This window comes from Alosa sapidissima, chromosome 1, assembly GCF_018492685.1.
Source record: "Alosa sapidissima isolate fAloSap1 chromosome 1, fAloSap1.pri, whole genome shotgun sequence".
Lineage (NCBI taxonomy): Eukaryota > Metazoa > Chordata > Actinopteri > Clupeiformes > Clupeidae > Alosa > Alosa sapidissima.
In genome coordinates this window covers 30,611,798-30,623,941 of record NC_055957.1, presented here as the reverse complement: position 1 = coordinate 30,623,941, position 12,144 = coordinate 30,611,798, and the positions used below count along the sequence as shown (strand labels likewise).

The window sequence follows — 12,144 nt, the reverse complement described above, 5'->3', positions numbered from 1 at the left end:
TAATGCCAGAAGTTATCAGAGGAAGGGGTCGCTTGTGGTTGAACTTGGTACTTCGTCTCCCTCACCCAATTTATATGGATCTGCGCTGCCAATAATCCGTAATTTCTCGATTTTCTTGTGGTCCAAGTCCTGCCCTATATGGCTTTGCATCTTAGACACATTTTCATGAGCTTTTCTGTTGTTTAGACACGGCTACAATCACGTAAGATATCCAAAGTGCATAATACTCCATTGTACTTCATTCACTGAGTATCGCCAATATGGCCGCGCGTGCTGGGTTACCATAGTTACCAGTCAGAACGTGACGTCGGTGCAAACCCCTAATACTTTGATCTGACCATGAAATCAGAGAGGGTTAAAGCGGAGCGAGAGGCGCAAACGTTCGACAATTTCCGCGTTCGATTATTGCAAGGGGGAGGGGGGAAAATCCCCCTTTATGCAGACCAGAGTAAACCCTCGCTGCACTAATGTCAATGGAGACTTGTGGAATTTTACCAATAAATTGGTCATTATGTCTTTCTGGATTTGTTGAGTTTTTTTTTGGAAAATTTTGTCATAATCTGTAAGTGTTTGGGATCATTTCAAGCCTAAAAGTGTAATTTTTTAGTGTCCGGATTTGTAATAAAATAACTTAATATCAGACCATGCTGCTGCCAGTTACTGTCCGGTTGTTAGCATGCTAGCTAGCCTCTTAGCTAAGGTAACATTTTAAACGGAGAAGTGTAATTTCTTTGAAATGACAACTAGCTGAATAACATTACTGACATTAGTTGGATAGTTGGATAGTTTATACTCAAGTGAATTTGCAACAGTATATTAAGTTTAAGCGAAGCCCTTCAACTACTAGTCACTTGTTAGCGCATAGCTGTATTGCCATAGCTACTCCCATCCACTTGTATAGCATTTTAAGCTAGCGTTAGGTAGCTAGCTAGCTCAGTTCACATGACTAATTAAATTATTCATATCATGTCCTAAAGAATGATTCATTGGTATCATACATGATTATAGACAATAATACTGTGAACACAATTATGTTTATCTGTTCTTATTGCTTATTAAGAGAGAAAGTTTATTTAGTGACGTAAGGTGACACTCCCACTTATGCAGACCGGAACTGTCCCGTTTTGCTCCCATAGTAACGAATTACGTTGCTCTATCTTGCTAGTAATCAAGGATCTTTGATGAAATCAAACGCCTGGAAAACAACGTGTCATTTATATGTTTGTATCACATTCATAAACAAATAATGAAATAACAAGTAATTTTTTGTTTTTTTTTCGTTTTTGATGGCATTCTGCTTTGGGGAATTATTATGACCGCCGCGCAGCGAAGCGGCGGTCATATAGGTTTAGTCAGATTTTTTTTTTCTTTTTCTTTTTCGCATGCCCAAATTTCCGTCAATGATTCCCGGGACACTGAAAGACCGGGGTACACGAAACTTGGTGGGCATGTAACCCCACATGGATAGAATGGAACCATCGTTTTTCGTTTTGATCTGTAGCCCCCCCGCTGGACTGGACCCCCCGAAAGGAGGGTAGGGCAGACACAGTTTTCTGTGAATATCTCGAAAACCGTAGGGTTTAGGAGGACCATTTTTTTTTGTATGTTGATCTCAAGGGGCCATGTCAACCCATTCCATAACCACTCATTTCATGTATAGCGCCACCTAGTTAAACACAAAAAAGTAAAAATGAGGTGTTGTAATTGAAGGTATCTGTGACCTAACATAGTCAAAACTGCACGAAATTGGAAGTGTAGGATCATTATGACACCCTCTGTATGCACGCCAAGTTTTGTGGAATTCCGTTCATGGGGGGCCACACAATAAATTAATTTATGTTACTATCCTTATTTATGTACTACCAACTGGCAAAAACTTGGTGGGCATGTACCCCCACATGGATAGCATGGAACCGTCATTTTTCGTTTTGATCTGTAGCCCCCCCCCCCGCTGGACTGGACCCCCCGAAAGGAGGGTAGGGCAGACACAGTTCTCTGTGAATATCTTGAGAACTGTAGGGCCTAGAATGACCATTTTTTTCCGTATGTTTGCCTCCAGGGGTCATGTTAACCCATTTCATGTGCACACATGTGCACAAACAGATACACACACACACACACACACATACATTCAATCATACGTATGACACATACTCACGCAGTAGACATATGTACGCTTGCATGCACAGGCACATACGCAGGCACACACACAAGCACGCACACACACACACACACACACATAACATAAACATAACACAAACAATCATGAATTTCTCAGAATTATGAACAGGCAAGATGGAGGTGGGGTTGTATAAAATGAATTTTACATGTGAAATCTATGAACTAATCATGTTTTGGTACTTGTTGTCTAGCAGATACCAGTGAGAATTGAGTGTGGATAATGCAATTTAGTGAGACAGTTAGAATCATATAGGCCTTTCAGCGTGATTTCTTTTTGTGGAAAAAATGCGCTGGATTGGGCGGCGGTCATATTTTGTACCGCTCTGCGGTACATCTAGTTTGCTATGGCATGGCCATGGTATTCAGATATACTGCAGATATGTTCAACATAGGCTGAACGTTATGTTTAACGTGCCATCTCCCAAAAATCGGCTAAATTTTAGTTAATCTCTAAAGCTAATGAGTCAAAATCGCTTCAGGCGGCGCTATCTTCCACCATCTGTAACCTGGCCTAGCTAGAACTATGGTGTTCTCCTCCCGGTGTTCGTGGTTCAGTCCAACCAAAAGCTCAAAAAAGGAACATTAGAAAATTGACGCATCATTTCAATGTTTAACTTCTGAACAGAAAACCTTAACTGTGCTCAATTGAAAATATGCAACATTTACTGTGCCGTCCTAAAGAATAGATAACGGATTTTTAAGCCTATATATTTTTTTTCATGTGAATTCTGCAAATAGAACATAGCACTGCAAACGGCTATATTTATTCCATCTTCATCATAACATTCTTTTTTTTTTTTTTATCATTGGCTAGGCCTATTCCATTATATGATAATGCTTTGGTAAGAGTAGCCTAATGTAAGCAGACGACCAATTAACATTATGCCCATTAGGCCTACACCAAAACAACCAAACCTTGCCATAATGGTCTCTGGTTAGTGAGAGCGTTGATTATTGACCGTCTGTCTGCAAGACATATGGTTGCTTGGCTATTCTTAGTGATCCAGAAAAAGGCAAATTGACCAGTAGCCTAAATAAATGTTATTCTCTTCCTTGATTAATACTGATTATATGCACATTTAATGTTGAAAACAAGTTGTGGATGTGTTATGAGATGGTGAAAAGCCAGAAAACTTCATGTACGCACGCACAGTGGGCTAACAGCAATAAGTTAAGGGGAACAACAAGTTGATAACGTAAGCGGAAGGACACAATTTATAACACACGGAACTGAGAGCTCGTTGTCATGTGGGTGGGTGGGACCTAGGCCTTGCCTACTACTGAATACGTAGACACAGAGCCATATTAGACATTCTCTGGTAGACATAGGTTGTGTCAGCGTAGTCAGAGAATCGAGGTAATCTAACGTCAAACTGAGAGTCGATTGCTCGCTCATATTCTGCACCTAGAGTGTCATCTTTTAAGACGTTCAACAATGGTTGCGAAGCAAAGGATTCGTATGGCTAATGAAAAACACAGCAAAAACATCACACAGAGAGGCAACGTAGCCAAATCGACGGTAAGGATGGGTTCTCGATCCAGCTGTTTCGGTTAATGGGTAACCAAAGGTTTTCCGTAAAGTTAGTTAGATTGCTTTTTGTCTTATACAGAGTAGCCTACAGGTCTTGTGGAAAGTATATTTTCCCACTCAACGTTGATTCAGAGTCCAGACCCTTTAAATTCTTTCTATGAGATTCTAAAGAAGGTCTGATAATTAATAACAATCTCTGTATGAAATGTTTTTTGTTTGTTTGTTTTTTCATGCAGAAGAGCAACTCTGATGACAAAGTTTCTGTGGGACCATGGCTTTTGGCTCTCTTCATCTTTGTTGTTTGTGGATCAGGTGGGTATTTCATTTCATAGGTAGTTGACTGATGGCAGCCATCCACATGCATATTTATCTGACCCCTCATCTGTGTGAAATAATAATTTGGTTGCTCAGAGAAGCCATATTATTGGGTTGTTATTGTAGGAAGTCCCTTTTTTGACAAAAATAGATTGTGTTGAGATAGGGACTGTGTGTGTAGGACCTACAAGATTTCATCTTTGAAAAACCTTGGTGTGAAAATGAAGGTTAGATCGCCTAAAGATAAAGACCCACACTGTGTACACATGGCAAGGCTGGTGTGATAGCAGGCATGTGTTACATGTGAGTGCCTTTGCAGGTGTTCATACTCACATAAAGTGTTGAGATCAGTCTTTCACCACAGCAGCCCCCTGTTAGCCTGGCCCCACCTACCTAGATATTCTTTCAGGTCTTTAGATCTGATCTTTTAGATCTTTCTTTCTAGTCTGGAACACCATAGTTCATAACCATTTCCCTCAGACAAGAAACATGTCTGGCCAATCAGCGACTAGAGGGGAAGACGAAACTGAAACTTATTGTGATAAACAGAAGAAGCAACACCTGCAAACATCAAAACATGCAGTTGGGAAAATGCAGAAATGTATTTACAGAAAAGGTAGACCCACATACATTGTTTCTTGACTGCTGATGCTGTTTATTGTCTGTTTGTAAAGTATAGGTGTACTAGGAAATAACGTTAGGAATCTCTGATCAATGTGATTGGTAAGGCTGGACCAATAATTTCAAAGTTAGTGCCCGTTGTGATGTAGCAAACGCTTCCCAATCGAGAGTCACCAGACTCTATTCACTTTGTGAATGAGTTTGGATTTTTCCAGGCTAGCCCTCTGCCAAATAATCTTTCCTGTCTGAGATTACAGAGCTTAAATATGAGGAGATAGGGCCACTGAATGCCTGGTTAAAAAGCCATTGAGCATGTTGGAACACATTTAGCCTAGCTCCTCTTTGCCTTGGCACTGTTTTGACCTGAGATCTTGTATGTATGAAAGGAAAGTCAAACCACTGTCTAAAGAGTTCTTTAGCACATTCCATTAACATTTAAATGAATGAAATTCTGAAATTATTGCCAAGCATTCTAATATGCTTATGCCATCATGGAAAAAAAAAATCAATTGATGGTCATGTACTGGTCATGCAGTACATTCAGGTAGCCACCTGATTTTATTTGATAGCCACAGAACGTTGCTGAGCCTAGCCTTGACCATCTGAGACAATCCCAGATCAGAGGCTTGTACAGTGGGCACTATAAATGATGCATGATGCATGCGCATCGCATCATGCGCCTCCTTTCATGCTCATCACTCTGGATTGGATGGATGCATGGGCATATTCCAGGATAACACTGCTTTCCCCTCATTGGTGTTGGAATAAATTTTAACCGCAAAAGCCTTTCTGGGCTTGTGTCTGTCTGGTTTTAATTTTTCATTGTGTGTGTGTGTGTGTGTGTGTGTGTGTGTGTGTGTGTGTGTGTGTGTGTGTGGTTTTCCTGATGCTGATTGTTTTACCCTTTTACAGCAATTTTCCAAATCATTCAGAGCATACGCATGGGCATGTGAAGTGAGAGGACCAACAATGATTCCAATGATTCAGCATTCCAAAATGTCATCCATTCCAGCATGCCCAGGAGGGCTCACTGACTATGAAGTGGTTTAGCTAAGATTCGTGTACCCATGGAGATCAATCTCCTGTTTGTGCCTTAAGACATACACAGAATAACTTCCAAAAAGCCATACAGTTGCATTCCAGTTAAGGCTGTCTGATTTGATTTAATGGCACTGGGTTGCAGTAGGACCTGTTAAGACTATATTTTGGGATTTGGGGTTTGATGCTCAAATTCTGTAACAGTATAATGTAATTGCTACCTAGACTTGCTTTTTCTTCTCATGAAAGATATGATGTGACCAGATTTGCACAGGTCTGAATGAGCTTTAGCCTAGACTAGAGTATACTATAAGCACACAGAATGTTCTAATTTATGTAGCTTAGGTTTAGCTTGTTTAATTTTCTAATAATCAACATTGACTAATTAAAGCCACTTGTTTTAACTGCTTTATACAGACACCTGTTTCTGGATAGAGATAGCCTAATGAATAGGCCTATCTCTTGAGGGAGTGAAAATGAATAATAAATCAATGAATAATGATGCAATTTAAAACTTCATTACAACCTCATTGCATTCTTGTGGAGTTTCTGTTTACCAACTATACCATAGACTCAATGTATAAATAAGGGTATAGCCTATGTTTGTAAATTCTGGGCATTGCTGCTGTAAAACATCTTAATGCTTAGTCATTGTTTCCAGGATCATTCATTATACGCTTTACATCCTTCATAATGATAAATGGTGTGCAGCATGTGGCCACTAGAGGGTAGTAAACCTACAGTTATTAGGCCTAATGGTAGGATAATGCAAGTAAATAAATTGTACAAAGAAGTGAAAGAACTTTAAAAAAAATAAGAATAAGAAGCACCTGATCCACAAACAACAAAGATGCAGAGAGCCAAAAGAAATTAAACACACAAATATAATTAAGTTACACCAACATTATTGATTTGTTCAATTGCTAAAAACTGTAGGTTGTGTTAAAATGACATACGGTAAACTCCAGAACAATAAGGTAGGCCACAGTGAAGGGCTGAGGGTCAGTGACTGAAGGCTATACATTTATTTTTTATAGCCTTTCATAGCCTATGATTTGTGCACTGCAAAGTATTAAGTATCAAAGTATCTAACACAACAACGCAACAAGCTGTGTAGCACCAGAAAATGTCTAATAAGGGGAGAACCTTCACTCTCGGAACTCTTCCGGTGTGGTACTGCATCTAGGGGCGCTCGCGGGCGAGTCCAGAATGAATGGAGGTCTATGGAGCTGTACCCCTCAAAATCTACTTTTCTCGGGATATAATTTTTTTTTCAAGTAATTTGAATATTGTATTCGAAAGGGGAGACAAAGACAATACACTTGGTTGAGTATTATATTTTTTAAAGTCACTTAATTGTTCTTAAAAGCCTTTCAAACGTGTCAATGACGTCATTCATTAGCATGATCATAGCATAGCATAGCATCAATGCTAGCGTGTTATGGGCAACAACGACCCAACCTGTAAGAAAACGAAAGAACATGACTCCCGGATTATTTAACTTTTGATTGATAATCCATATCCATTTTGCGAAAAATAAAATAAAATCTGAGGGTTTCAGTTGTTAAATAGGTGAAAACAATAAATATAGCCATGTAGCTCCATAGGACCCCATGTATTTTGGACTCGCCCGCGATCGCCATCTAGGTGAACTCTGGTGAACTGCAGCCAAATTCGGTTTGTATGGGATTAATAGAGAGTGGGGAGGCTCTCCGTAGACGGGCTCTGATAGCACACACAAACTGTTCAGGCCTGCTTGATGTCCTCCTCACCAGCAGATGTCCCACCATGGGCCGTCGGTCAGTTAGGCCTCCCATTTGTTAGTCAAGTTGGTTAAAACTCATACGACTTTGAAAAAGTATCTAAGGTCACAGAAACTCACTTTACGAAATATCGGCTGCCTACAATATATAAGACATGCTTGACAGGGAAATGATACGCCAGTCCATGCTTGACTGGTAAATGATCATTGGGTCATCGGAAATGATACGCCAGTCCATCAGAGAATAGGCTTGTTCGACTTGGACTGAGTCTGACTTGGTCTGGCTTTCTACGTAAACGTGATCTTCAGAGGCTAGCCGGGAGGAGCTACAACAGAGGGCAGCTCATCCCGGACAGACAGGCTACAGTCTGCCTGACGTGACTCGCGGGAGACATCGCGGAATGTTGTTTGCAATAAACACAGCAGAACTTTCATTCTTACTCATTAAAATGAGCACGATGACTGACGAAATAAATTCTTATGATGTAGTTTAAATAAACCACTGTTGTCATACAGTTAACAGGCCTGCATTGTAGCACATAAATTCAATATCAAGTGTTTCCCCTATATGTGTGTCTATCTATTTAGCCAACAGCAGAAAATAACAGAATATCCAAACATTTTCAGTTGGCTAGCCTACCATTGTTGCAGAAATCACGTATAAGAAGGTATCCCTTCGATTTCTGTTTATTTTCGCATATTCCAACATAAGGAAGCAGCATGAGACTCCCGTCATAATCGTCATGAGGACATTCCTCCCAAATGGCCCTATCACGTCTTTGAACTGACGTCATGAGGGCGTGTTTTAGCTCGTGCAGCTCGTGGAAGGCAACTGCAAGATCTGTCTGCAGGCTAAGACTCCCGCGATATTTTAAGGTCATGTGACATGGTGTCACAGTGGTAAGTCCCTCCCCGGCTGACAGAAGTCGGACAGAATTTCTAACCAGCAAGCATTGCGTCCATCCCAGTATGCATTGTGTTCAACCCAGCATGCATCACATCAAGTCAGATCTGCACAGATCTGCCTCAAGTCGAACACGCCTATTAGCCTACACAACAATAATGTATTATTTAGCGTAAGGCATCACATTTTCATGGCATGATCTCTAATGTCAGTTCTAGATTAGAGGCTGAAGTAGCCTGCTAGCGAGAGACTTCTGTAATATCAATAAAAATTGACCTACATAGCGAAGTTTGTTCCCTGCTGGCAAGTAAGTAAGCAATCAAGCACAAAAAAGGCTGTCACTTGAATGGCGTTTGCTAACGTTAGCAATCAAACAATCTTAGATAGCTAAAACGTTTTTGAAAGAGAAAAGTGAATTATTTTATGGATTTCAGTCGGATCCCTTGGCGTTATGCCGTAAAACCTATCAATCTGAGCATGCGTGACTCACATCGGGGAGTGACAGCGTCCATCCCAGTATGCATTGTGCTCAACCCAGCATGCATCACATCAAGTCAGATCTGCACAGATCTGCCTCAAGTCGAACACGTCTATTAGGCTTGTTCGACTTGGACTGAGTCTGACTTGGTCTGGCTTTCTACGTAAACGTGATCTTCAGAGGCTAGACGGGAGGAGCTACAACAGAGGGCAGCTCATCCCGGACAGACAGGCTACAGTCTGCCTGACGTGACTCGCGGGAGACATCGCGGGAAATATCGCGGAATTTTGTTTGCAATAAACACAGCAGAACTTTCATTCTTACTCATTAAAATGAGCATGATGACTGACGAAATAAATTCTTATGATGTAGTTTAAATAAACCACTGTTGTCATACAGTTAACAGGCCTGCATTGTAGCACATAAATTCAATATCAAGTGTTCCCTATGTGTGTCTATCTATTTAGCCAACAACAGAAAATAACAGAATATCCAAACGTTTTCAGTAGGCTAGCCTACCATTGTTGCAGAAATCACGTATAAGAAGGTATCCCTTCGATTTCTGTTTATTATCGCATATTCCAACATAAGGAAGCAGCATGAGACTCCCGTCATAATCGTCATGAGGACATTCCTCCCAAATGGCCCTATCACGTCTTTGAACTGACGTCATGAGGGCGTGTTTTAGCTCGTACAGCTCGTGGAAGGCAACTGCAAGATCTGTCTGCAGGCTAAGACTCCCGCGATATTTTAAGGTCATGTGACATGGTGTCACTGTGGTAAGTCACTCCCCGGCTGACAGAAGTCGGACAGAATTTCTAACCAGCAAGCATTGCGTCCATCCCAGTATGCATTGTGTTCAACCCAGCATGCATCACATCAAGTCAGATCTGCACCGATCTGCCTCAAGTCGAACACGCCTATTGTCTAATAAGGGGAGAACCGCCACTCTCGGGAAGCTTCCGGTTTCTGAACTGGTTGCAGTTCCAATTCTGGTTCCACATGAGGGCGCTCACGAATAAGTGCAGAATGAATGGAGGGCTATGGAGCTGTACCCCTTAAATCCACTTTTCTCGGGATATAATTTTTTGGCCAGAAATTTGAATGTTGCATGCGAAAGAGAGGGCAGAGAAAATACACACCGCTGAGTATTATATTTTTTGAGTCACTTATTTGTTCTAAAAAGCCTTTCAAATGTGTCAATGACGTCATTCATTAGCAGAAAGCTAGTGAGTTGTGGGCAATAACGACCCAACCTGTAAGAAATCGAAAGGACGTAAGTACTCGTTCATTCAACTTTTGACCTATAATCCATATTGATCTTGCAGAAACCACAATACAATTTTCGCTTTTTCAAGAACAACCAGGTTAAAGAGACACATTTAGCCGTCTAGCTCCATAGTCCCCCATTGTTTTTGCACTTATTCGTGATCGCCCCTAGCGGAACTGCAGCAGATTGCAGGTACAATGGAGTTAATAGGGAGTGATACGGCTCTCCCTAAACGGGCTCTGAGTCCATCCATAGACATATGAGTCCATCCTGCCACTCTCGGAAAACTTCCGGTTTCTGAACTGGTTGCAGTTCCTGCTGTGGTTCCACATGAGGGCGCTCGTCCACGAGTGCAGAATGCATGGAGGTCTATGGAGCTGTACCCCTCAAAATCCACTTTTCTCGGGTTATAATTTCTTTTCAAGTAATTTGAATATTGTATTCGAAAGGGGAGGCAAAGGAAATACACTTGGTTGAGTATTATATTTTTTAAAGTCACCTAATTGTTCTAAAAAGCCTTTCAAAACGTGTCAATGACGTCATTCATTAGCACAATGCTAGCGTGTTATGGGCAACAACGACCCAACCTGTAAGAAATCAAAAGGACATAAGTACTCGTTCATTCAACTTTTGACCTATAACCCATATTGAAGTTATACAAACTACAATCAAATCTGAGATTTGTCAACGACAATCAGGTGAAAGAGACAAATTTAGCCGTCTAGCTCCATTGACTCCCATTCATTCTGCACTCATGGCGATAGCCCCCAGTGGAACTCTGGTGGAACTGCAACCAAAATTCGGTACAATGGGACTTAATACAGAGTGGCCAGGCTCTCCGTAGACGGGCTCTGGACATCCTCCTTTCTCCATCCGTCATTTCCTGAAGAGGCAGCACTATAGTTGTAGTTCCGTACTAACACTGTAACGCTGTCATCGAGTTTGAACACTGCCACTGTTGCTGGGGCTGGTAAAACAGATAGGTTATTACCTTGTTGCTTTCTCGAAAAACGTAATGCGCTCTTTCGTACGTAACTAACAGCTGTCGCTTACTGTTCATGACGGGAGGGTACACAGGGTATCGAGTTAAGAGAAATCAACTTCAAATCAAACTCCGACCTCTGCAAGGGTAAGTAAGCGTTTAGCTCTGGGGGCTTTATGACAAGCTAGCAAGACAATTTTGTAGTCCAAACCATTCCTAATTTGTGCAATGGAATCGCCATGCTAACACGCTTCATCATCACCGTAATGAAACTAGTTTGGTAGTCTTTGCAAAATGTAAGATGCTATCTTGATTGCTAACTGAAGTTGCTGGTATGTTGTTGACACTATGTCAAAGACTTGATGTTATGCAATGTTGAATGCCATTTGCGTTTATGTCCAGGACATATACTAACTATAACGTTAGAGAATATATTAAACAACCTTATCTCAATGGCAAAAGATCGTTGGCCTATATTGCAGTGTTCAGTGTCACCCGGTCGGCTAACTTAATCTATCGTTTGAATACTTGAGCTGCTTCATCATCTTACCTTAACCCGGCTAAGGATTTCGAATTGTTGTCTGTGCAGGGAAACCTGTTAAATCTTGGTTTAACGTTAGCCTTCTAGTGAGCTAGCCACGAGAAATAGCTGCTATCGACAAGTTTGTCGTGATTGTAAGTTGGTAAGATGGCTTGCAATATGGTAAGTTTGCTTTCCAACAACTAAACTGAATAGTGGTAACTTCAGCTGTTTTGTCTGGAGAGACTGGGATCTACGCTCTGTTGCTATTTCAGATGTAGGCTGACTGACTGTAAATAAGACGGCCAGCTACAAGGCAGGACAGCTGCAGTAAGGCTACTCCTCTCCTTTGAGCCTTGTCATATTGTCATAACCATAACATTTAATTGTGTTAAATGTTTACTGTTATGCCAAGAACAAAATCGTTGCTTCCATTTTTGCACATTTGTCTGCATAATGGACGTTACTTACTTGATCACATGGGCATGGATGGAGTCACATAACATGAATCAAGACTTGTTTGCAGACATGTGATAGTACAA

General features: G+C 41.1%; 2 protein-coding genes across 5 annotated transcripts in view; both read left to right on the top strand.

The window, feature by feature from the left end:
* Positions 1-3,467: 3,467 nt before the first annotated feature.
* LOC121720580 (stress-associated endoplasmic reticulum protein 1) lies at positions 3,468-6,216 on the top strand. The gene is made up of 3 exons (XM_042106891.1): positions 3,468-3,700; positions 3,949-4,024; positions 5,561-6,216. Exons 1-3 carry the CDS (start codon positions 3,617-3,619, stop codon positions 5,599-5,601), a joined length of 201 nt encoding a protein of 66 aa, XP_041962825.1. The 5' UTR covers positions 3,468-3,616; the 3' UTR covers positions 5,602-6,216.
* Positions 6,217-10,957: 4,741 nt separating this feature from the next.
* pcyt1aa (phosphate cytidylyltransferase 1A, choline a) overlaps positions 10,958-12,144 on the top strand; it is a 27,572-nt gene continuing 26,385 nt past the window's right edge. For 3 of the 4 annotated variants that reach the window (XR_006034567.1, XM_042106551.1, XM_042106694.1), the window contains exon 1: positions 10,958-11,229. Coding sequence is in view for 1 of the 4 variants with exons in the window: in XM_042106551.1 (XP_041962485.1) it covers positions 11,159-11,229 (71 nt within the window). In the remaining 3 variants the exon portion in view is untranslated. Of the gene's footprint in view, positions 11,230-11,913; positions 11,933-12,144 lie in introns of those variants that run through there. The other variant, XM_042106780.1, reaches the window with a different exon arrangement.